This window comes from Scleropages formosus, chromosome 8, assembly GCF_900964775.1.
Source record: "Scleropages formosus chromosome 8, fSclFor1.1, whole genome shotgun sequence".
Classification (NCBI taxonomy): domain Eukaryota; kingdom Metazoa; phylum Chordata; class Actinopteri; order Osteoglossiformes; family Osteoglossidae; genus Scleropages; species Scleropages formosus.
This window is the reverse complement of record NC_041813.1, coordinates 25,155,171-25,181,759: the sequence shown is the minus strand read 5'-3', so window position 1 is coordinate 25,181,759 and position 26,589 is coordinate 25,155,171. Positions and strand designations below refer to the sequence as shown.

Here is a 26,589-nt window from a genome sequence, read left to right as displayed (position 1 = left end):
CATCGGCGCTGCCGCTGCTACAGCGCAACGGGTGCGGCGCTCAGGCCCATAATAAACCTGCAGCTCGCGACCGAGCGCATTCCTCTGCTTCCTCCTCCCTGTACGACCTGCGCAGCGAAAAGTGATACAAATTAAAGTAAAATAATTTTCTTTCTGCTCAGGACCATCCAGGCTTAAATTTCAATTTGACACGGATGCAAAGCTGATAGTCCGTCATAATCCACTCTTTCGGTCGCTTAATTTAGAATCACACGTTTACATTCCTCCACCTTACTCGAGCTGAGACGGAGAGGAAGTTCGAATGCGTGATTTACTGCACACCACGATGTGAAAAAGCAGTTACTGTGTGTATTGGTGCGAACAGCGTGTGTCATTTCTGCTGTTTGGGTCTCTAATGAGTCTGCGGTGTGTCGCGATGACACAGGCCTTGTATCGTAGGGGTGGCACTCAGCTCACGGTACTGTTTCTTCACTACTTTACTATATGCATCGTCATCTAAAATTTGAATGGTCTCTCTTTCTGTATGGGCAAACAGTGCTGTGGGGGGTGTTTTTACTGCTGTGTCCCTCGCCAGCCAAAGCCTGCATGACCTACATCAGAGTCACCATCAGGCTGATTCAGTCTTGAGCTGAGTAACAATGATCAGATATTCAAATGAAAATCCGAAGCGTCTGTCTACCGGCTACAAAAAAAAAAAGGAAGGAAACGGAGTGAAAGGAAACTAAGACACACATATGAGCAACAGCCATGACATTAATGCACAAACACAAGAATTTGGTGCAAACATTTCTGCATGAGCAATAATGACTCAAAAACCGGTTCGCAGTTCACAAGGGAGGCTTTCGGTCTCCGGAGGGATGACTAAGTCTTTATGTGAATACCTCAGTTATTACCTGCAGCCGGGCAGGTCAGTGAGCAGCTGGCGAAAGTTTTCCAGCAGTTTCATCTGCCTCCTTCTTTCTTTGGTGTTTCTTTACAAGCCGCGGTCGCTTGTAAATCTTTTTGCGGATGAAGCAGAATCAACTTTCGTTAGCAGATGGGTTTTTCAGGTGACTGCAGAGGAAGGATGAAAGATTTTGAAAATAAAATTTAAAAATGTATATGTTTTCTGCCTCATTTCTCCAGTCTTAGGCCCAACCTTTCGCTTCTTAAGAGAGGTCGACCAAAAGGAAGCGCGTGATGCCCAGCGCTGTAGGAGTATCAGCCACGAGTGTCTCCGCGCATTACAGACATTTGTTGTACTTTTATACCAGCCAATAAATTCCACCCTCGCCTTAAAACTTTAAGACTCTACACCTGCTCCTGATCTGCACATGAAACACAGGGGAGCTTCAGGGAAAGTCTCACTCTTAATTGCTGTATTTTTCTTTTGTGTTGTTTCAAAGAGTATTTGGAGGAGGTTGTGGTGAGTTAATTATGACTCTCTGGTGGTGCGCAGTTTTAATTATTAAATGTTTTCTTTTGAGTTTTGACTCGATGTGATAAAGATGTTTGCGTGTGTAAATGATGCCAATTTTAATGAAACTAAAAACTCTGGGGGGTAGCATGGTGGTGCGGGGGTGCAGCAGTGTGGTGGGTTGGACCAGGTCCTGCTCTCCAGTAGTTCTGGGGATCAAGTCCTGCTTGGGGTACCTTCTGATGGACTGGTGTCCTATCCTGGGTGTGTCCCCTCCCCCTCCAGCCCTTTGCCCTAGGTTAGGCTCTGGCTCCCTGCAACCCTGTATGGGACAAGCAGTTTCAGACAATTTGTGCATAAAAACTCTAGTATGTTGTTGTTAGCCTTCGCTTTTCTGGTAGTAAGTTCCTGGCGGTGGGGACAGCTGGTACCCTAGCGGTTAGCACGACTGCATTTGGTTCGGCAAGTCCCGGGTTCAATCCTCCCTTTTGGCTGTAGTACTCCCGAGCAAGGTGCTTACCCTAAATTACTCCAGTAAGAGGGGAAAAAAAAAAATTACCCAGCAGGATGAGTAATTGTAACTTTGGAGAGAAGTGTCTGCTATGTGAATGAATGTAGAGTTTTAAATTAATTATCGTATGTACATGTTTCTTTACAGCCCATGCCATTTTGTACGGATGTCATTTTTTTACAGTACTGCCAGTTTATATTTGTTATAAATATGTAAATATGTTAACAAAGCAAAGAGAGGCGAAAAAAATGTGCCGCGTTCCCGAAATCACTCAGTGTTAGGTGCAATAATCGCCTTATTGCTTCCGAAATAATGTGCTTCTCCATTTGGGCACCTAATAATGAGGCAAAGGAGCTGTGCAAGTTACAAATGGGAACTTGTGAACGACCGTGGGGTTTTGTGTCAGAATTGTGTGAGTTGGATCATACTCGGGAGGATATCGCGAGGAATGTTTCCAAACAGTCTGAAACACATGGTATTAGGGCAGATAAGATGCTTTCGGCAATCAAAGGCTACAGTGAAAAGAGCTTCTTTCCGCTAATCCTTTTACAGACTGTCCTGCCATCACAGTTATTTATTTTATTGGAAGAGATGCCCTTATAAGTATAATTGTGTTCAGGAAAGGGGGGCTTATGAGTAACAGATTTTTAAATTAAAAAAAAAAAAAGAAAAACCTTAGTAAAAATCAGAATTTTTGACAAATTAAGCAGCTATGTATTTTAATATTGAGAATTATTCAGTCTTCTTTCTCGTTTTCCTCCTGAGATGAAGCTTAATAAACAACAGTGTGCTTCATCAATTGACTAAACAAACTGAATTAACACATGCAGATCCATCCCGTACTCTCGATTCTCCCAGCCGCTGCAGCGTGACACCATGCCCAGGTCCTTCAAACAAACTGAAGCACCTTCATTTGTGGTATTATGGTCACATTTTTGATGTAGTTGATCACAATATTTTTGCTGATTGGGCCAAATTTTGAAACTTTCGAAAAATTGCCATTATGCAGTTGTGTTTGCGTGACTGGTACATGCTGTTAGAGGGCTGAGAAAGACAAATTGGCCCATGTTTAGGAATGCCAAAGCTGCTCTGTGCACCGTGCACCTCATTACACTTTCAATGGCGAGACTGACGCTACCTGTCTGAGGTGGACGTTGCTTTCTCACGGGCGTCTCGTTCAAGCGCTGCTCTTCTGTGGGAGTGCGTCCCTAGAGATGCAGAGCGTGCGGATGCCTCCATCACCAAGTGCTCTTTGCTCCCAGGTGAAAGCACTCAGATGCTGCGGTGCTGTGACGTTAAACCCGAATGAATGGCGGTTATTAAAGTTCCCTGAACCCGAACCGGGGAACTTTGTATGAAGCAAAACAAAGAAAGAAAGGCAGAGTGTTAGGTGGCGGGGCTGGGGGGGTGCCTGGGGTAAGCAGGGAATGGGCTCACTTTCAAAAGACACTTGGTACAGTATTGGATTGGATTTAATATAGCTCTTTCATTTGTAAAGGTGATGAGAGAACAGAGACTACGGACTGAGTGACCCAGGGGAAAGGGGCAACTAGAGTAAAACAGAAGGGAGGGGTGCGATCCAGTGACTGATCTTCTAGGAGACTTTCACTGGGGCAATGTTTTGGGAACCCTTTGCAGGGTGTTAATCTCATATTTTGGACCATTGCCCTGTCTGCGGTTACATCCCTAAGTTTATCCACTGCTCGCAGTGCCGAAAAACCTCTGCCCCCCGATGTCCCGCTCCCATAGCTTTGAAGTGAACTGGAGGCTTGCTTATTTATTTTTTTTAATTTAAAGAGACTTGGTGGCGTGATGAAATGGACATTGGTTCATGATATTGAATTACGGTTGCTGTTGTACCCCATGACCCTGAGCCTTAAAAATAATTGCATTGGATTTCATTTACATTTTCACACTATTTTTAAAATCAGTTTTATTTTACTTTATTTGCCATCTAAGCACAAGCAGTTATAATAAATTATTCTTGGTAGGACCCTGATACATGTCAGCATACTTACATTTTTATTCTCCTTTCTCATTTTCATCATGTACATCGAGACAAGTTTATTGTCTTGTGTACATAGTACGGATATACAAAGTGTCTCCTGCAGACTGTAAACCTCATAAATACAAGCCAGACAATAAATTCAACCAGTAAATGGACAATAAATGTAACACACTGACACATTATATACAACACTGAGACACAATATATATAGAACGCACACCAGGACGAGTATGTACGTTGGGATGGTCATGCAACGTTCCAACAAAAATAGAGGTTTTTCTGAGAAGGAGTTGGACCGGAACCGTATGAGTTCAGCTGTCCAGCGCTATTATTTGTACTACGGTACGGCAAACTACACTTATATAACTGGTACATGTATTGACACTGTGGACGAAATAACACACACATATCCATGTCTAATATCTTGGGCTAAGTAGATCACGCATGATGCCCTTGTGTTTTGGAAGTGCACCGCAGTATAGGAAGGTAGAGATCACAAGTCTAATCCAAACAGGTGGGTTTTAACAGTGGGGGATGAAACAATACTGTTCTTTCTTTACTCTGTTTACTTTGCTCCTTCCTGTACTTCTTGCTGCTCTTTCATTTAGTGAGTTCCTGTAAAGGTCTCCGCATTCACTGTAGTCCTGTTCCCTTTTCTCCGTTGCCCCCATTCCCGATCTCCACGCCCCTTCTCTTGTGACGGACCCTTATCGGAGGTAGCTCCTAATTCCAGTATTATTTCCTTTCCCTGTTATCTCCCTTTGGCGGCACCGAATCCTTGTGACTTACTGGCAGGGCGAAAGCGACATTTGTTGCTGTAGCTCTTTGTTGTGTCTGCTTGTTGATAAGAGGTGACATTCTGGCACTGTCCCGTGCCTTTTGTACCGAAGGCGTTGTTCCGGGCAAAGGTGAGTCCTTGCAGCACGCAGTTAAGGTCCATCTTTTCTGTGAAGGACAAATGTATCGGCTGGAACGAGAAGCTCGAGTGGCGATGCTTAAACAGCAGTTTTGTTTGAAAACTCTTTTTTCTCGGTTAGTTGGATTTTTAATCTATTAATTTTGGTTATCGACAGACTGGCGTCCCATCCTGGGTGTGTCCCCTCAAGCCTTGCCTACTGTGTTGCCGGGTTAGGCTCCGGCTCCCCGCTCGGGACAAACGGTTTTGGTCAATGTGTGTGTGTGTAATTTTGGTTATTTATCATTAATTGTAAAATATTAATTTTAACCTTTGGGTTCTGTTTGAGACATCAGAATTGGGTTGTCTGTTATTATTGTATGCCTTTTAACTAGCTTCATTCATAGTCAACATCACAAGTTCTACACTTCCTTGGGACTGTTGTATTCTGTACTGTTTGGCCTATAGTATACTCTTTGGCATTAATTTCCTCTGGTAGGCCAGATCTGACGGCAGTTACATTTCATTTACTCAGTGCTTTTCTTCAAAGCAACTTGTAGTGTTAAGGTATTTAAAATTACTTACCCATTTAAACAACTAGGTAATTTTACAGTAGTAATTTAGGGTAAGTACCTTCCTCAAGGGTGCTACAGCCAGAGGTGGGAATGAAACCTGCAACCTTTGGGTCCAAAGGCAGTAGCTCTAACCACTACACTACCACCACTCTCCTTTGGTATAAAGAATGTGAATAAAAGACATAAAATTTGCTGAACCTGATTATTAATTTTATGCAACCGAATATGCTGGTGTAAGAAGAAATTAGTCAAAGTTACTGTTTTGAGCAGCAAATAGAGAAGGAAGAGACACACTCAACACCTGGAATTAATGCCAAAAGCACAGGCGAGAGTTACAAGTATGGGAAGGAAGGCATGAATAAGCACAAATGAGACTGCTGGGCTAGAAGTGTGATGGAAAAACCACAGCACTAAATTTTTCTTGAAAACCCCTCGGGGAACTGTGGCTAAAAGGATGCTGATGACTAAAAATTCAATTTATCTTTCTATCAATCAGTGCTGGCCAGTGAGGAGGATTCCTTGTGCAGGCCACCAAAACAGTCTGTTCAGTATGGCTCTCAGGGGACTTTTTTAAACTTCTTTTGTTAATGAAGCAACCAGACCATCACCATGCTTACTTATTCATGAATCTTTTCTTCAGTTGACACAGAGGTCTGTTTGATAAGTAGATTCAAGTCAGGCACTTATGGCTTGTCTAATACATGATCCATAAAGGTTTAACCTTGACTCTCCCCTCATCTGTATTGCTAATGTAATTCCGTTGTATGACGTGTCTGAAACTGTGCTCCTTAAATTATCTTGAAAAGCATGCAAATGATCACATTTATATCATAATATCCTGTTCAACAATGTTGAAAAATATGACTTATTTTCTTTTTACAATGCTGACCGTCACCTGATTTTTATGTTGATGTTCTGTTTTATGCTGTTGAAGGTAACTTTTTTCTCCTTCCAAGTTTACATTTATGTTCATTTAATTGGCTCAGTTTTTCTCACAAAGTGACATTATTTCTTTGCGAATCTAGGCATTTCAACCTGTTTAAAAGTAAAAGTGGCTTTGTGTCTGTCTCTAGGCCTGAACTGTGAACCCACATTTTTTTTCCAGAAATGAAGTGTTTTTCATAAAGCCAGACATGCGGCTTTAAAAGTAAGAGCTTTGAAGAATATACGTTATTAATAGACTCTTGAATTTTAAATGTGGTGTTTACTCTCTCGGAACAGAGAGACATGAAGACTCTGAAATGTACCGGATTGGTAACAACTTGCCATTAACTTGGAAGTGAGGTAATAAAGTCAGGTTGGGTGGATTTCATTTTTTTTTCCTTTTTGAATACCTTGTGTGGTGAGATATAACTACAGGGGTAGATAGACAAGTCTCAGATTTATTACATAATGATGGAATCCGGTTATGTGTGACCGGATCAGACTCATACTTAATAAGTATGTATTGTGTTCTTGCCTTTCGGTTTGGAATGTTTTCCTTTCCACTAGTCATATGGACCCCACGTAGCGCAGACCACCAATGCACGTAGAACAGTAGGCATCACTTATGAACCCAATTCCTAACAGTCCCATTACTGCTGGTAGTGCAGTGGTTAACGCTGCTGCCTTATGACCCATAGGTTCAAATCCCAGCTCTAGAACCCTTGAGCAAGGTGATTATTGGAAATGGCTGCAGTAGAATTACCCACCTGTTTAAATGGGCAAATAATTTTAAGCTGCTTTGGAGAAGGCATCAGCTAAATGAGAGAATGTTCTATTATATGGACGCACACAATTATTGTGAGGTTGAGTTTACCAAATGCCCACAGACCTACGATAGCTCTTGTTTACAAACAAATAGCATGTTATTAACATTTTTTGCCAAGTCAGAGCAGAGAGACCACAAAATAGACACTACATTCTAAAGCTCCACTTCGGTAGACCATAGTATTTTAGTGGCAATCAGCAAAGTTACTAAGTTAATTAACAGCAAATGTATTTGGCCCCTGAATGAAGTCCCAGCTTAATTTACAGCTAATATTGCAGCCAAATAGCCACAGAGCTTCTACATAGAAAAGTGAAATTGCCAAATTAAGATACAATGCAACCACCGTAATTATCAGGCATTTAACTGTGAGTTGAAGTAAAAACAGCTTTTAGAGTTCTGGACCACAGGTATCGTTTCTAATTGGGCTCATTGAAATGCCTTACAAACCACTCTGGCAGCTTCACAGCTTCATGCAGTCAGTTGTAATTCAGCTGTAAATGAGCACATCCTTTTGTTTGCATGATAATTATTACATCATAAATAAGGCCATAAGTGTAGCTTGGATACTCCAGGAAGTTATAATGAAGGGCATTTTCCAGGGAAGAAAACTTTTGGCACTCCATTTAACCGTAGTCTGGTGGTTCCAGCCCCAGTTCTGGTGGACACCCATGTTTTGCTTCAGGCTGAACTCTTTATGCTTGACTGGCTCGTTGACTGAATGCAGAGAAAAATTCAAATAATGTTAAACTAAACTCATTAGCTGACTGCCCACTTTGTGTGTGTTTTAGGATACCTGTTAGCCATTTCAGTATTTGCAACGGGGTTCCATGAAATATCTGCAGTCTACTTTCCCGCGTGACTAGTTTAGAGGGCTGGTGTTTGTGAACTTTCGTGGACAAGGTCCTGTTTTTCTTTAGAAGAAAACTTAGAAAACCTGTTTTCGGTTAATTTCACTGTAGCCTCTAGTGTCGTTCCCAGTCATTCCTTATCCTACAAGTCATACTTAAAATTACCCAAATGAATGAAAGATCGCTAGAGTAGAGTGTAACACCATGGCTTGGAACATGCCAGATTTAACTCCACCTCCAAACTACAGAGAAGGTGCAGATGGAGCAGTTATACTCATGTCAAATTAAAATTGGATTGAAGGACCTCACCACAATGTATGTGTTTCCATAAGGAGTCCATGAGGGGAAATAAAAAAAAATCACAGATCTTATGGAAGAAATGTGTCCTTTTAGGTGTCCTTTTGGACTGGTTAGAATTGATTCATTTCTGACAATTTGCCCTTTTGCTAAAGGGGAAAACGTTTAATGGCTGTCAGTTTAATGACTTTTTTGTGTCATTTTTATCATTTTTGTATATTTATATGCGTCGCATTACCCAGAATATGACAGTCTAGCATGTGAGTCCAGCACTTTCTCAGAAGGGTTTGAAGGGGTTGGCTGCACACCACTGCATAACTTCACCAGTTGGTTGCCTTCAGGGAAAAGAATGAAAGGAGGGACCGGGGTGTGGACAAGTGGTCTGTAATTAGGCCTTTAACCACGGACTGTCACAGACCTATATTTTCAAGTGTGCATGGTGCTTCTGTACCAGTCTGATCCAGTCATAGTCTAGGTATTCCTTATCGTTAAATCCCCTTTCCGTCACCATTACTCTATGTCCAAACCTGTTTTGTTATATAGGAGATCAGTCCACACCCTTTTTGGCTCCTCCTGTGTGTATTTCTGTCAACGTGGGGGTGAGAGAGAATGCACCAAGTCGGAGAGAATCGGTCTGTTTTAGTTCCACATGAGACACAGACACATGATCAGATATGGTCTGCAGTCTAGTAATATCTAAAATCTCTTTTGCCTTAATTGACTAAAGTATTATTATAGAAGGAATGAGGAGGCAATTCGCTTTGCATTTCAGTTAAAGGATTTGCCTGATCTACTTGGATTGCTGTAACACCTTGCCATAGTACTTCCCTTTTAACCAGTTCAGCCAACATTTCCCGGTTCTTTATTCTCCCTGCATTAATCCTCCTGTTTGCTTTACGCTCTCCTTCCTGATCGCTGCGAATCTGGCAATGGGACTGCCCTCTCACCCTTTATCCCCTGAGCCCCCGTTGCAAAGGCTAGCGACTCTAGATTTATTCTGCCATCGCTAAGGGTGCCTCCTGCTGTCATTTGTCCCTTGCAGCATTGCTAAGACCCTCAGGTGTGTCCGTGTGGCCCCCTCGCCTAGGATTTTCCCAGCTCCCATTCCTTATTTATTCAAGTTCTCCAAAACTCCTGCATCAGCAGAAAAATCTATCTGGCCCAGCACCTCTAAGACCCAATATCCGCAGGGGTATCAACGACCGTGTTCCTGACCAGCAATTTCAGTTACGCGTCAATGAAGGGTGAATAATACATTAGGTGGCATGGTTGGACCCTCTGGTTCACACACACATACCGTGGATTCCCTTGCCACATCTCTGTAGCATCTGTGTCCTTTGTACCTTCCTTGCTGCTAGATTAAACCCAAGTGTGTATCTCCTACCCCTGCTGAGTAGACCATTTTCTGTAGCATTTTATGTGTGTTTCTTTGCAGTATCAGAAACACACAGACATTACAGATGTGCATGGTAAATAGCTACAAAAAAAACTTTGTGAGTGTGCTCTACTCATGTAGCTACTATATGGTGGAACGTAATGAAATTAACTGTGCTTAGAATCACGTGTCTGAATCTCTTTCTGTTGATGTAATGGACTCGTTATATTTCCTATGAGATGTAGGTCGCTTTGGAGAAAAGTGTCTGCTAAATCAATAAATGTAAATGTAAATGTTCTACTTGTCTGAAGAAGTAAGGTGATCTTAACATTACTGATGAAACCTGGTTGAAGACTTTCAGTGAACACCCAGTCCATCATTTATATCCCTGACAGCCACAAGTATGTTTACCAAATGTGGCCTAAGAGAAATTGTGACCAACCTTCCCTGATAATAATTTTCCAAAGAGAGGTCAGCCTTGTTTAGATGATGTCTGTACGTGAACTCATCAGGCAATGTCTAAGGTTCTTTATTTTATATTCCTAGATTGCCACATGTGAGTCTTGCACTGACAGGCCACTGTACTGAGATCTTTATGTAATTGTTTAGAGACAGAAAAATCTCCAGCCGTATGGGACCCCGCAGCTTTTGATGCCAATCAATTTATCTGTCAGTTCCTTTCATTGGGTTGAGATGTGTGCTGTGGATCCTTGTGTCACAATTTGCCGTTCTTTGCGGTAGGTTACAGCTTGAACGTACGGTTAAACAAAGGAAGTTTGTTGCTGGAAAGCTTCCAAGCAACCAAAGCAATATTTCCATCACCGATACTGAACGCCCTGGCGAAGGTGATGGTAATTTGGTAATTTAATTGAATACATGCTTCATAAATATTGTTCACCGTTTCAACACCTTGGTCATTCTTCCTGACCATGTACCACTTTCCCAATGCTCAAGTCTTAAAGAGCTCGAAACTACTTGGAAAGGTCTAGCAATTCATGTTATTGCAATAGCCAAGTGTGAGATTAATTAACAGAGTGATGATTAGCAATGCAGCCAGAATACCACCCACAAAAGCTGTAGCTTACAAAGGAGAACTTTTACACAATAACAGCGTGGAAAAAGCAATAAGCAATAACAAACTCCCTGTTTCCAGGTTAATGATGCCGAAACAAAAAATAAACCATTTCTGTTAGACAAAATTCAAAAGAATTATATAAATGCTGGTAATTACCCCACAGCTGTTTGTCAACCTGGGTGTTTAAATTGCTTAATATTGAAATCATTTTAAGTACAAAAACATGTGATTAAGCGCTGGCATTTTATGCAAAAAAAGTTAACCTACAGTGATAAAACGGGTGGTGGAAAGAGGGGGTCTGCCACATCATATTGCAGATGATCAAACATACGTCTTAAAAGTTGATGGTACCACAGTGTGCATCCGTCATTACAGTAGGGAGGCAGCAAGCAAGTGTGTTTAAAAAGACAATCAGTGACTCTGATTACATTGACTCTCAAGGGGGGCACGGTGGTGCAGCGGACTTGGCTGGGTCCTGCTGAGTGGTGGGTCTGGGGTTCGAGTCCTGCTTGGAGTGCCTTGCAGCGGACTGGCGTCCCGTCCGGGGGTGGCCCCTCCCCCTCCAGCCCTGCGCCCTATGTTGCCGGGTTGGGCTCTGGTTCGCAGACGGTGTGTGTGTCCATGTATGTGTGTGTGATTGCGTGTCAGCCAGCGTTAAAAAAAAATATCTAAACTGCCGCATTCCTGGCAGTTGCTTTCTAACATGCCTTTGTTGTCGAGTTCCTGGGTTCCTGAGCTGAATGCTAATATACAGGCAGGTAAGCATTAATAAGTGCTGCACCCTCCACTAACGTGAGAACAGCAGCAGAGATTGCCCTCGCCTAGCCCGGGGCGACCGTGTCACCTGAAACTCTTTAACCAACGCATACAAACACCTGAATAATACAACAATCGTGACTCTGGTTACACTTATAGGAATGTTATAAGCGTTACGGATAGTAAACTGACATTCGTAAGATCTTATCTGCATTTTAATGACTCATTCCTACATTTCCAGTGGTTATACTAGCGGTGTAATATAATTGTTCAGCTTTTTACAACTTTACAACACGCTTTGTTCACGAGATACAATTATTATAAGTGAAATGTTGATATTTGTAACATTTCCTAATGACTTCATCATTTGTCATTTGACTTTGCAGGGCTGATTCATATTCAGGTGTGTAATATGTTTCGTTGCCCTGTGTCGCTGCTTTTGCTCAGTATGTACAGCACTGTGCAAACGTCTTAGGCACTTAGATGTTTCACAGAAATATTTGTTTTAGATGATTATTTAATGTTTTCTGCATTAGTGTCGATGGGGAAGCGCATATTTTAGATTTCCAAGCATTCCTTTTGCAAAAAGTTGCAGTATTACAGTAAGGGTTTTGTATGTCGTTAAAGAAAGAAAATAAACACACACACGGTCTAAAACTACTTATCCCAAGCGGGGTCGTGACAAACCGGAGCCTAACCAAACAACACAGGGCACAAGGCTGGAGGGGGAGGGGACACACCGAGGACGGGACACCGGTCCATCGCAAGGCACCCCAAGCAGGACTCGAACCCCAGACCCACCAGAGAGCAGGACTCGGCCAAGCCCACCGCACCAGGTGGTTGTTGATGATGGATGGTTACTAAGCTTTCTAGTAAGTTTATTAATTAAGAACATTATTTTTGGAAGCATTTGTACTTTACAGTTTTTTCCCCCAAGTGCCTAAGACTTTTGCACAGTACTGTATATGTAGAAAATAGCCGGTACTGGCAAGGTGTGTGTGTCACGCAAATCGAAAGATTTCGGAGTTCTTCTACCCTTTGCAGTGGATAAGTGTAACTGACAGAGGATTGTTGCCCTTGAACTGTCTCTCGATGGATGGCGAAGTGATGCCCTTTAAGTGACAGTTAAGCATTCCAGCAAAGTGAAATCCCTGGGTGTTAATGCTAACAGAAGTATCCCTGTAGACCACTGTAGAGTGACACTTAACCATATTTTTCTTAGCCTTAAGTGGCTGCTGCACTGGCAAAATGAATATGTTGCTGGCAAAGAGCTTTAAGTAAGCGAGCAGAGTGCCTTTCGGGAAGGATTGATCTGCGCAGCTGCGGACACGCTCTCTCTATGTACGTACAAATCGTGTCGAGTAAATTGTGTAGTTTAGTTTGACACGATTGCGTAAAATATTGACATCAAGAGTAGAGATGGAATATAGATGTGTTCTTTGCTGCATGGCGCAGTGTTGTGGCACCCATTTAACCAAGAGTTTATGGTGACTGTCTTATCTTGGGTTAGGGTTAGGGTTAGGGTTACCCTTCATGGTTAAGAGAGGCATGTAGAAGCCTGGAAAGTGCAGCAGAGCCCTGCTTTGGTCCATGGAATGTCTATCACAATTCACATCCTGAAATCATCTCGCTGTAAGATACTAAGTCATCAAGGGTGGCCTTGGATATACTACAGCTACAACACTTATGTGTCATATGTTTCCTAAGTACAGCCTTGTCTTGTTTTATGTAATTACTCTACCTGTGGTATTTAGGTTAGGAATGCTGGCAACATTTCAAATAATGGAAAGATTTGGCCAATGACTTGCTATACTAAGTAGCTGTTGTATATATACTGATTATTGTTTAGTCTATATACAGTCCAAGTATTGCTTTCACACTCTTGTAGCTGTACCCAGGAAGCATTTCAGTGAGTTCAGTTTTTATTTTCTTATATAATGTCCATCATAATCCTTGATAATAACTACCGAAAAGAAGGGAGAGGTCTAGACTTCAGGTATGTTCAGCCCTAGGATGGTTATGAGTATAAACTGATAATATCTGAATTGCCATTGAAGGAGAAAAACAAAGGGCAAGTCCCGGAATGAGGAAATGAAGACACCGAGGGTTTTGCACAGTGTGTGTGACAAAGGGCAAAGGGCTCAAGGCTGCAGGTTACCTTGCTCGCTTACATATGTTCCTACGTTCAGCACTCGTGTACACGCTGGCAGTGAATTGAAAAGTCATGGCAGTACATTAGACTTTCACTCCAGGCGATGAGTTTTAGTTTCTATAGGAATCTGTAAGCCATGGATGAAAAAAATAAATAAATAAAAGTGAGAGAATAAAGAAATTGAGGCTCCTAAGGTGTAATAGAAAAGAAGTAGCGTTTCACATTGAATTAAATGTTAAATTAAATACAGAAGCGCTTAACTTGGCATATATTATTCTAAGTGTTAATCGAGTGTAAAAAAGCCCAGCAGGAACTGGCTCCTGTTCAGTTCCTTGTTATCGGCTCTTTTGGAATATATGGCTAATTCAGTGTAGCAGTGTGCCCTGGTAAATCCAGTACCTACCTTGGTTCATTCAGTTGTTGTTCTCCCCCTAATCATCTGACCAGGATTGGAGCCAAGTGCATTCAGCGATTACATAGTCCAGTATGTATGGGTGTGTGTACTGTGAAAGAGCTTTTCTGGCTCATTGTTGAAGGCCAGAGAGGGGGTAGGCAGCAGGTTGGAGACCGTGGGTTAGAACAAGACGTGTTTCCCTCCTTCCCCCAAACACACACACACAGAGAAACCCACACACACAACGACAAGTACGCTCAGGCACACCTGGTTCAACAGACAGTGGCCTTAGGGTTACCTGTTCGTCAGATCCGCCGCACTCTGTAATTATGGACTTTGGTGACACAACCGTAATTTCGCACCTGAGTCGCTTGACTTCACTTGCGCCCCCCTCCAACACACATGCTCACTGAGAACAACACTGATCATGGGATCATGGGATTATTTTGAAATGTACATGCTGTTTATACTTTATCTGTATTTCACGTGGGCAACAGGTGGCATAGTGGTTCGAGCTGCTATCGTCTGCTGAAAGGATCCGAATTTGAATCCCACCTCCTGCTGTGGCACCCCTTATCAAAATACTTTACCCTACAATTGCTTCAGTATAAATTACCCACCTATGTAAACAGGTAGATCATGGGAAGTAGCTAGAAATTATAAACTGTAACATTATACATTGTAAGTCACTTTTAGGAAAAGTGTCACATAAATAAAAAATGGTAAAATTAATCAAAATATTCTTCCCTCATTTTTTCCCATTAATATACCAGGGTTAGCTCACATTCCTTAATTTGCGGCATATTACATTTGTAAGAATTTTTTTTTTATTTTTGGTCTCTGGCTTCAGTGTACTTATATTTCAACCTCGTAGGTTCTCCTTTGGCAGGAGTGAAATCTCAGCTTTTCACTCGGCTTATTGATTTCATTAATGGCCATGTCAGATGCGAACAAAGCTCAGGGCTGAACGGTCTCCACACTCGGCAGATAATAAAGCTGAATAGTAGACTCCAAACTGGGAACCCGAAACAAAACAAAGTGCTGTTCATTAGTGCTCGAAGGGAAGCGCATGTTTCTCCGGCGCTGACAGCCAGTCCTGCTGGTGACAGCTATTGTGAGGTGAGTGGCAGAAGGCACAGTGATGGGGGGGGCGAGAGCTCCAAAGTGGCCTTTTTGTGAAGTCCTCACAGAGGTTCCCACCACCCACACCTACGCCTGCTGACCAGTGCCTGGTGCTTCTTGTAGGCAAATGCGGTGCTCCTACTCGGCACACTGTACAAAGGAGAGAGCTGTCTGCATCATTTAAATTTAAATAGGATTTCCCTTCACCTTCTCTCCCTCTGCTTCTCCTTCTCCCCCGAGGCTAATAAAGGCACCAAACAAAAGCACATACAAAGCAATCAGCCTAATAGCTCTAATAAGTTTAATGCAGAGGCCCTGGCTGCTGTTGACACTGTTGTCTTTCGTCGCTAAACAGCGCTGGGGTGTATGAGGGGGAGTTAGTTAGGCTTTGTACCTATATTTACATGTATGTATCTATGTATGTATGTATGTGTGTGTATTCATGTACACTATATAAAATGTAGTTACAAACTTGTAAAGCATTCCTAATTTGTATGTTTAAGGGCCAGTTGACATGTATTGTATTCCTTTTGGGTGTGTTTTACCCTGGAGTCTTAACCTTACAACAATGTACCAAATAGAAGTGCTAAAATCCAAAAGAAGCTGGAGTGAAATCTCTTGTAATCCCTCACCTGTCTGCTTTCTGTGCCCTGGGACTAAGGTTTGAAAACAAGTAAGTGTTCCTTCACCTGAATTTTTTTTTTTTTTTCTTTGAACAAATAAAAAAAAATTAGGCTTAACCCTTGGCACAGCAAAGGTGTGTGCACACAGTGTGCAAGCTTGTTTTGGACAAGATGGAAATTGGTGTGTGTGCCTCCCTTTTATCAACCCTCCCCTGTCATTAGAGGGTTACACTGTAGGTGCTGGCACATTAGCTTTTATGTGTGTGTGTGTGTGTGTGTGTGTGTGTGTGTGTGTGTGCGTGCGAGTGTATGCATGTCTGTTTTCGGATCTTTGAATGCATATGTCAGCGTATGACTATACTTGATCTGTGTCTGATATATCTGTGTGTGTGTGCATGTGTGTAATTTCTATTTATTTATTTCCCCCCCACAGCTGTCAGCACTTTTTATTCCACAGTAAACAAAACGGTCTACTCAGTCTACTACACATAAGAAAACATTCCGCAAATGCGATGAATTATGTATAGCTAGTAATTACTTTTGTCAAGTTTAATGCCCAAGGACTGTTGAAGCCAAAGAGAAATTAAAGGAGCAAGAAGACTTTCAAGAGAAGGAGATAAAATCTGCATTTTTTTTCTTTTCGGTCCTTACTAGACAAACACACTGTGATACTCGGGACACCCACTTGCATGGTGGCCCTTGCACACAACAATACCTTTGAAATACTGCCGTTTTCAGCCTAGTTTTATATATGAATCTAATTACAATTTCTACAATTTCTAGCTGCTTCTGTTGCTATAGGTGTTCAGTATTTAAAAAAAAAAAAATTGAAAAACAGAAGCATCACCAATCCACTTCCTGTGTGGTTGGTGTCACATCCTCATATCAGTGTCTTTTACGTAAGTTTCTCGGACTGTGTGCATTAAGAATCGCCATACCAAATTCACAGTGCAGAAAATCCGTCTCCCGTTTTTCAGTTCCTCCCATTGTATTAGGTTGCTTCTTCCAACAATTAGAAGTGGAGACATGTTAGGGTGACGTCAGTCCGGAGCCTACCCGGGAATTTAGTGGTTAAACACACACACACACACACACACACACACACACACAAGAGAAGGGTGTGCATCCCCCAGTGGTATCTGAGTGAAGGGTTAAAAGAACCTGTGGTCTTCCTGTCCCTTTGTCCCTTTGGTCAGTCCATAGTCTCGTTTCAGTGGGGGTGATGGGGGGGTCAGTCCATGCTGGGCTCTGACCCTTCTTTCATTCACCGAGGACTGCCTCCTCATCTAAAAGCACACACGGGCAAACAATGTGCGGCTTTGCTGGTTTTCAGCGGTGCCACAAAGTAGAAACAAAGCAGAACCACTCGGAACACGGGGCTGCAGCACTTTGCCCTGGTCCTGAACGTTCCAGTGCTAGTACTGAGTCAGGCCTTCGCTGGAGTGTGTATGTGCAGTAATGTTGTGGAGTAGTCATCCTATAAATAATGGGGTGCCAGTTTTTGACAGAATTATGAATATATAAGAAAGGACTTCCTGTTATATCTATATTACATATGTACACATTTATTTTTTATTAAAGAAATAATAATACGTGTATGTGTACATATAGTTAAATAAGCCAAATTAGGCCTATTGCAGCATGTTGCAGAATAAATGATCTAAACATCATAGCGTGCTCACCCCAAAATTTACCGTGTCTGTATGTTTATGGTGTTTACCGGTGGGGTCGGAGTCAGGAAAGATGCTGTTGATGTACCGCAGTCTTTGACTTTGTAGGCGTCGGTGTCCCGTACAGCTGCACGTTGCTTTCCTGTAGTTGTGTATCTCCCCATGTTTTAATTACTACCCTTGGGGTTAGAAGGAGCGGTTTCCCATTGGCACTCTCAGTGCATGTCAGGCAGTAATAACACTTCTAATTAATCTCTTAACGAGTGTTTCACTAACATTTTAAGAGAGCATTCCAGAACACCCACGGTGATCTTCTTTTTCTCTCTTTCCGAGTCGAACTTGTTGCTCGTTGTTGCTGCTGGGCACTGTTTTCCAGTAACATAGAAGGAATCGCTCTGTTGTGACGGTCACTTCCTTAGAAGGAACCTTTGACAATGTCAGCAGCTCACCGTCTCTCCGCAGTGAACTTAGGGCACAGCAGGTGGCGTAGCGGTTGGGGCTTCTGTGTTTGGACTCAAAGAACCCTCTTGCTGAAGTGCCCTTGATCGAGGTTCTTACCCTAACTTTTGCAGAAGTTAAAGTTACCCATCCATATAAATGGGTGAATAATCGTAAACAGCTTTGGAGAAAAGCGTCAGCTAAATAAATAGAGGTAAATATATTACTAACCTTGGCGTTTCTTCTACTTGCTTTTGTTGCTTTGCAGAAACATTAATGGACACCAAATGGGCCACAACAGAACTAGCCTGGACAGCACATCCAGAGACTGGGGTAAGTCCACACGTGTTGATGTATGCCTGTTCAGAAGGTGTGTTTGACGCGTGTGTGGAATGGCATATTTTTCTGCAGAAATATTATTTAGGAAACAAAGTTTCATGACTGCTTACTTGGCGTCACACTCTCTCCGCACTGCTAAACCTGGTCAAACGTGTGTGTCTCCGGCCCCTAGAATGGGGATGGACTGTTGACCTCCCCTCTCAAAGGCACCCTTGCTTCCCCTTGGTTTCATCTCTGCCATTACTCTCTTTCATTTCTATACTCCTGCCTAGCTTTTAGGTACTGTAGGAGCCCCCTAAGATTCCCAGCATGCCACCCCAGCTGTTCCTGGTCATCCCTTTACTTCCGAGCAACTTAGCACAAATACAGAAAGAAAGAGTCATGACCCTCGCCGCAGCAATCACAGTGAAACTCTACAGCCCATCCGTCCATCCCTCCCCATAAACCACAGTCCACCAGTCAGGGGCTGAATGGTCAAATTTACCATCAGGACCAGACAGATGCTGCTATTGAAGGACCTTTATTTTCCTGCCACACCCCTATTTTGCATATGCACTGGGACTCTGATATATCTTTTCAGCTGGATATATATTTTCACAGTTCTAAAGTCAAGCCCCAGACGCTTGCTGTCTTCACTCATTTGTTACAAACGGATTCTTTATTGCTCTTTCTTCATTTGTACATTTGCTTTATATTTATTTCTGTAGATGTATTTCTTGGATGCTCCATATTTCTGGCATAATGGAAACTGCAGACAAAATTAAAGCAGAGACAGAAGTAATACCAGTAGTCCTTGACTTAGGATAGGGTTCTATTCCAGCAACCTCAGTCTAAGTCCACTTTGCCATTAGTTGCTGATCTCCATATACTGTATTTTTCAGACATTTACTTGACACTTTTTGCCAAAGGTACTTCTAGTGTTAACCTACCTACAATTATTTACCCATTTATACAACTGGGTGGTTCTACTGGGGAAATTTAGACCAGGTACTTTGCTCATGGGTACTATAGCCAGAGGTGGAAATCAAACCTGTTACCATTTGTTCCAAAGGCAACAGCTCTAACCACTGTGTTGCCAGCTGTTCTGTAAGGGCAAGAATAGACCATAAGGATACAATTAACATACATGAATGCTACGTTATACTTTTTCACTGATTTCACACATTATCCATTTTAAAGATAATACTAATATCATAATTAATAATAATATACAGTGCAGTATTTTGGTTACATTGTACCTTTTGATTACATTACCATACTGCACAATGTTTTGTTTTATTTAATTGCCATCAATTGATGTTATGACCAAACGTCAGGATTCAAAAATAATATAAGGTTCCTGGGTTACTCATCGTAAATCCGGACTGTTGTAAGTGTCATATGTGGTAAGTTAGGTAAATGTGGTAAGCGTATGACTGTCTCTTTAAATGCTCACTGTCCCTCTGAAAAGCTTCCTCGATATGAAGAAAGTTATGTTCTTAACTCAGTCAGCTGTAAATTACCAAGTTACTGATAATCAGAATGAACAGATGTAATTCGCTCTCAGAGACTGACAGCCCCGAAGAGCGTGGTACGGTTTGCTCATGCCTGACATTGATGACCGCAACATGAGGAAGGGCTCCGTTAACTCAACGCAACAGATGGAAGACGCCAGAGTTCTGTTTATTCAAAGCAGTTAATGGCTATAATTTGACCCTAGAAATGAATCCTTAAGAGTTTTTTTTCAACAATGAATGTGGCAAGGCGTGTTTGAAACAGTACAGTACAAATATTAAAATGTGGACATGTTCCAGACACACATATGCATGCATTTCAGGAAACTGTCCTTTATTTTCTGACCATGGGGTCAGAACTGCACTTCAGAGAGGTTTTTTTTCTGTTTCCTTTATTATTATTTTTAAAAATGATTTTTAAATTAAATTAATGAGAGATATATTTAGAGAGATATACCTTTTTGACCTCAACAGCATCTGTCGAACAGAACCTTCTCCCAGCTGCTGTTTTGTTGCATTATAACACAGTATTTGAAAGTATAATCTTGAATCTTTGGCTGAGTAATTGGGCATCCTGCTGGCTGTGAGAAAATTTAGCTTATTTCCCCTCATAATTTCATAAGCACATCATTAAGGGTCATCTATTGTACTCAGACAATGTTTTCTTGTAAGCAACTGACCGACCAACTCGGATGATTCCTTTCCTGCATCTACAACCTTAAGTACACCTCACATTTAATGAAGAAATGTAATAATGTACCACGATGAACCTCTTGCAATATTGTACTGGATATTATACTACTTAGGCAAATAATTAAATTAAATTTCTACATTTATTTTCATGTCATTTCCACAAACATTTATTTCATGGGATAATAAATCATCAGCTATTCTGCATTTTCATACAGCTATTTCCCTGCTCAAAAGTCAAACTGGTGGACTTTATTGTGTATTTCGTGTTTAATTTCTAAACACGTCTACCTAAAAACCAGTAATAATAAAGTCAGTACTTAAGCTTTCTTTCTTTTTTTACTTCAGAGCAGACGCACAGATGCTGCTTAAGCTTTAACTGTGGCAGGCATAATAGAAATATTGTGGAACTTTAAAGATGAGTTTTTTTTTTTTTTTTTTTTTTTGATTGCTCTATAATTGAAACATAATTGGCTATGGTTTGATGTGGTGACTGCACAAACCAACGTGATATAAGCATCCACTTGTGTTCTAACGCATGCAATAACATTTTTCACTGTCATAATAATTCTCATCAGTTGACTTTTTCAGACAGAAACATGAAAGGTGGTATTACACAGATTAAAACTATGTTTTCTACTGTAGAGAAGCTCTATTTCATTACCCAAGTGAAAGGTGGAAAATAGACTTTTTTGTACTTCTTTTTTTCACTCTTTGGAGAGAAATATTGCATACAGATGCATTCTCTATATTTGCTGTTATCATCTGTCGAAAACACGGGCTACATTATCAACAGCACTGTTTATATTGCAGTTGTAACCCACATTTCTTCTGTCATTTCTTGCAGTGGGAGGAGGTGAGTGGATACGATGATGCCATGAACCCCATCAGGACCTACCAGGTGTGCAACGTGCGGGACCTCAACCAGAACAACTGGCTGCGCAGCAACTTCATTCCCCGCCAGGATGTGCTGCGCATCTATGTGGAGATGAAGTTCACTGTGCGTGACTGCAACAGCATTCCAAACATCCCTGGCTCCTGCAAGGAGACCTTCAACCTCTTCTACTTTGAGTCGGACTCAGACTCGGCCTCAGCCACTAGCCCGTCGTGGATGGAGAACCCATATGTAAAGGTGGACACCATTGCTCCCGATGAGAGCTTCTCCATGCTTGAGTCTGGCCGGGTCAACACCAAGGTTCGCAGCTTTGGCCCGCTCTCCAAGGCTGGCTTCTACCTGGCTTTCCAGGACCTGGGAGCATGCATGTCCCTCATCTCTGTCCGTGTCTTCTACAAGAAGTGCTCCACCACCATTGCCAACTTTGCCATCTTCCCGGAGACAGCCACTGGTGCGGAGGCCACCTCTCTGGTGATCGCCCCCGGGGTTTGTGTGTCCAATGCAGTCGAGGTCTCCGTCCCTCTCAAGCTGTACTGCAACGGAGATGGCGAGTGGATGGTTCCGGTGGGCTCTTGCACCTGTGCAGCGGGGTTTGAGCCTGCTATGAAGGACACACAGTGTCAGGGTGAGTCTAATGGTGTTGTTATTTAATAGATGTGGTACATGCAAAGTAAAAAAATGAAATACATAGTAAAGACGGCTGTATTTAAATCATTATTGTAGTTTAGCCCTGTTCAAGAGGATGCAAAGAACAGGATAAAGTGCAAAATCACAAAATTACACTGTTAATATGTGCAGTATATAAATCAGTTTTAAGCATTTTGTGCTTATAATCTCAGTAATTGTGGTAAAAATCTGTCCAACCTTTAACCACTTGCCCAGGTCACGATCGCGGTGGTAAATAGTAAATAGCACTCATGCAACAGGGTCCCATGATGAAAAGTAAAAAAAAAAAAAAAAAACTGCTTCTTGCTGACAGTATTAAGCTATTTCCAATGGTTTTGTCATCAGGACAGCTGGGTAATTTTACCTGCAGGTAATTCAGGGTAAAGTATGTGGCTCAAGGGTCCTGCAGCAGGAGCAGGATTCGAACCGGAGATGTTTGAGTCCTTATCGAAAATGTAAGCACAAAACTATTATTTCTGTTATTTAAATCATGTAAGCAGCTTTTATACCATGAATTCCTGTGCTGTATTGTAAAGGAAGCCTTAATTTTATATTCAGTCGAAAAACATGTTGTGCCATATGCAACAGTGTCCGCGTGCTTCATATCATAAATATCTGTTAGCTAAATAATAAGAATTTTTCCGTCCAGGGTGTACGCCGCCTCACTCCCTATGTCTCTAGGATAGGCTCTGGATCTCCTCAACCCAGCAGCAGACAAGCAGCTACTGATGATGCAATAATTATTTCGAATATATTATTAATATACGTGCTAGAAATGGTCATTCAATAACAAATATATGATTGAAAGAAGCCAACAAATGGCACAAATAACCATAAAAGTGTAAAGCACAAGTATTTCACGGAAGCCTGGAGCGGGTGGTTTGTTCGAAGCACGGTGAAATGGACCAGCAGGGAACTCATGTGATAGAGGGCAGACAGCTGTGAGAGAGCAATGGAACAACAAAGGGATAAATAGTAGGTTTGGGGGCAAGGGTCAAATGGGGAAGAGGTGCTGCACGCCGCCGCACTGTTGGAGGCGTCGATCAGGAGCTGCACTGGATTCCGTGTCAAGAGCGTAACCAGATTCTGCTGTGCCCTGAACCAGGTTATTCTTACCCTAATCACATGTAGAGGGAGGATGTTCAAGACCATTATGTAGGGCGAGTAGCAGAAAGCAAAGAGGAGCTCGGGGTTCTTTACGCCATGCAGTAGGTACAGCATAGTGGTAGGGTAAGAGGTTGCAGGTTCAAATCCTGCTTCCTGCTCCACCGCCCTTGAGCAAGGTACTACCCCTGAGTTGCTCAAGTAACAATTACTCAGCTCCGTAAACGCACACGTCGGTGTATGTAGAGTAACGCTTTTAGTTATCTTTGAGAAACACATCAGGTGAAATATATGTAAGTGCACGTAGATGTGCTGGATTTGAATGTTTGCCTACCTGTAGCGGGAAGTCGAAGCAGAGCGCCCCAGTAAACCTCGATCGCTTTACGGTTCAAACCCGCCTGTTTGCTCTTGGCAGGCCCAAGGTTAGAGCCCCGCGACGACGTCTGATAAAAAAACCCTCGAATCAAGGCGGTCGGAAACGGGGAGAGAATAAATCTCTCGATCGTCATTTTCTCCAGCTTTAATCTGAAGGCCGTCCTACTCATTACTACCCTGTCAGAGCAGTGTGAAGACATCCACATGAATATTAATCGATAGGACCTTTTTTCACTTCCGACCCCCAAGCCTCACCCGATCTCCCCCCCACTTCCAATTTCAGCACAAATTTTAATCAGTTTTTTAAGTCCCATGCGCCGTACGAGACGGTCGGGAGAGAGGTCGGCAGAGAAGAGCCTGCAGGATTTGCATTTTCTCGGCTTTCTCCTCCTCCCTTTCTCTCTCGCTCCATCAGGGCTGGATGTGGAAGGCGAGGAAGGATGAAAGGAAACGGCTGACTTCTGCCTTCTTAGAACTGATTGATCAGCACTTTCGCTCCTTCGGAAAACAACTTGCCTTGTTTAAAAGGGAAATGCTGTACACTCCGTCAATGAGCATCGCGCTCCGAATGGGCTATTTCAGAACCTCCTGAGAACCCATCTGTATTAAAGGCAGGAGGCGGCTTTCACGCGCTGTGCATATGCAGCTTATGTAGGGCAACATGATGGTCCAGTGCATGGACATGGCCAAAAGATTGCTGTTGTCCCTTTGAGGAAGGTGTCTTGGTCTGTATTGTTTCATTGTAATTTATGATTTATCAGGGAACAGCTGGTAGTGTGGTGGTTAGAGCTGCTGCTGTTGGATCTAGAAGTTGCATGTTTGATTCCCCACCTCTGGCTGTAGTACCCCTGAGCAAGGTACTTACCCTAAAATTGCTCCAGTAAAGTATAAATGGGTTGATAATTGTAACCTTAACATTGTAAGTTGCTTCGTCACCTAAATGAATAAATTTAACTTTATCGATGGGAGAACCGTAAAGTGTCTAAAATATGCAAAGTAAGACAATTAATATAAGTTTTTATAATAGGGTATAACTTGGCAGTAGAATGTAGTATTACAGAATTGCTATAGGATTTTTGGAGGGTTTATTTTAACATCAGTTTGCCCAAGATGCATAAATGCCAGTTAATGCCATGTTCTGTATAAATGCCAATGCAATTATGAGTCTTATGGTTTTTCACATTAGTGGATGATTTTTTTTTTTTTTTCCCCCCCCCCATCTTCTTTTTACATCCTTTTAACTGGAAGAACCTTTATTAACTAAAGTGTAGCTAATATTTACAGGTCTAGTTTGGAGATAGGGGGGCACGGTGGCGCAGTAGGTTGGACCGGGTCCTGCTCTCCGGTGGGCCTGGGGTTCGAATCCTGCTTGGGGTGCCTTGCGACGGACTGGCGTCCTGTCCTGGGTGTGTCCCCTCCCCCTCCGGCCTTATGCCCTGAGTTGCCGGGTTAGGCTCCGGTTCCCTGCGACCCCGTATGGGACAAGCGGTTCAGAAAATGTGTGTGTGAGTTTGGAGATAATTTCATTATTCCCATCTTGGTAAAATTATATTTTAAAGGGAAAGGCCCCTCGCTAAGTGAGGTTTTCCGGAAAATGGGAGATACAGTAGATTTACAGAAGCTGGCCAGAGCACCTAAAGCGAATGTTCATAATCGAGTACGGCCGTGTGCGTTTGTCTGTCGGAAATGTGCGAGGCGCTTTGTGTGATGTGGATCTTCTTCTTTATGCATGTGTAAAGGCGTGTTACCTCACTGGGGAAAAGCATATGGACACGTGCACAGAAAAAGTCAAACAAAAGCTGTATTACCGGCCCGTAAACACAACATCGTCTCGGACGCGACGAGGTGGCAAATGTCACACGTTGCCGATGGTAACGGAAAACAGAAATGAAAACCTAATTTTCGGAGACGCTGCGACGTCTTTCACGTTGTGCCTCGAGGGTTCATCTCGCCTGTGAGCGCAGCAAGCGAGGCAGTGCTCATTGCCTGACCCCCCCCCCCCCTCCCCATTCCATGTCTCCCTCCCAGCCTGCAGTCCAGGGACATTCAAGTCTAAGCAGGGAGAGGGTCTCTGCTCCCCCTGCCCCCCTAACAGCCGCACCAACTCCGGGGCCTCCAGCCTGTGCTCCTGCCGAAGTGGCTACTACCGCGCCGACAGCGACTCCCCTGACTCGGCCTGCACGGGTGAGTACGAGAGAGAACGTCTCCCCGCCGGCAGGTTGCGGCCATGACCGAAAGCACGGCAGACCCACGCGGTCCTTCTCGCGGAGTGCTGAATAATGTAAACGGACCCATCAGCCTCATTTACACACCGCAGCACATTCTCAGATCTCAAGAACGCTCGTCTTTTTATAGATACATATTGATTCTGACATCAAGACCGGTGGTATGGATCTGTAATGAGAGCACTTACCAGCCAAGGGCCACTTTTAGGGTGTCTTCCATCAATTTCGTTTACAGACAGACACATAAACGTACGCGGTGTAGGGGTGCAGGCTTATAACTGACACGGCCTGTTTAATGCGCTGCGCTTTACAAATAAGAAGCATGGACACGCAGAATAGTCCATGCCGAAGCCTCCTCTCTGGCACAGTGTGTAGGAATTTATTGGCTCTCTGTACCTTTCTAAACCAAAAAAGCACTGAAAATAATCTCTTCAGTGCTGTATGGTTTTTTTTTTTTGTTTTTTTTTTTTTTTTTTTTGCTTCGGTTGATTCTCCCACAGAGAGCTCAGAGAGATAAAGCCTCCGTAATTGGATAAGAATTGCTTTACCTCTGCCATTACCCTTCCAGCACTTTCCACTCACAGCTCAGATCCAGCCAGTCCAGACCCCACCGCTAATATTCAGCTGAGGCATAACCTATTTTCAATTTATGTTATACATATTCCACCATGTATATAGGAGTGGTTCCTAAGCCCACGGTCACAACCATGATGGGGATCGTGAGGGTTTTCCTGATGGTGGTGGGATGGGCTCAAGAAAAGAAATATTACATGTCCAGTGTTATAAGGGGATTACTTCACTGGCACAATATGGAAGACTGCGGAAATAGTAATTAAACCAAAGTAGTTGTGGATAGTATAGTATGCGTATATGTTTAATTCTGTTTTTGGGGTTCCTGTCCAGAATTGGGTGGCCTA

At 42.7% G+C, this 26,589-nt stretch overlaps 1 protein-coding gene across 2 annotated transcripts in view; it reads left to right on the top strand.

The window, feature by feature from the left end:
- Positions 1-26,589, top strand: part of LOC108937380 (ephrin type-B receptor 3-like) — a 49,163-nt gene that overhangs the window by 7,371 nt on the left and 15,203 nt on the right. For both annotated transcript variants that reach the window (XM_018757294.2, XM_018757293.2), the window contains exons 2-4: positions 18,154-18,218; positions 21,255-21,927; positions 25,476-25,631. In XM_018757294.2, the coding sequence (XP_018612810.2) occupies positions 18,154-18,218; positions 21,255-21,927; positions 25,476-25,631 (894 nt within the window). The remainder of the gene's footprint in view (positions 1-18,153; positions 18,219-21,254; positions 21,928-25,475; positions 25,632-26,589) is intronic.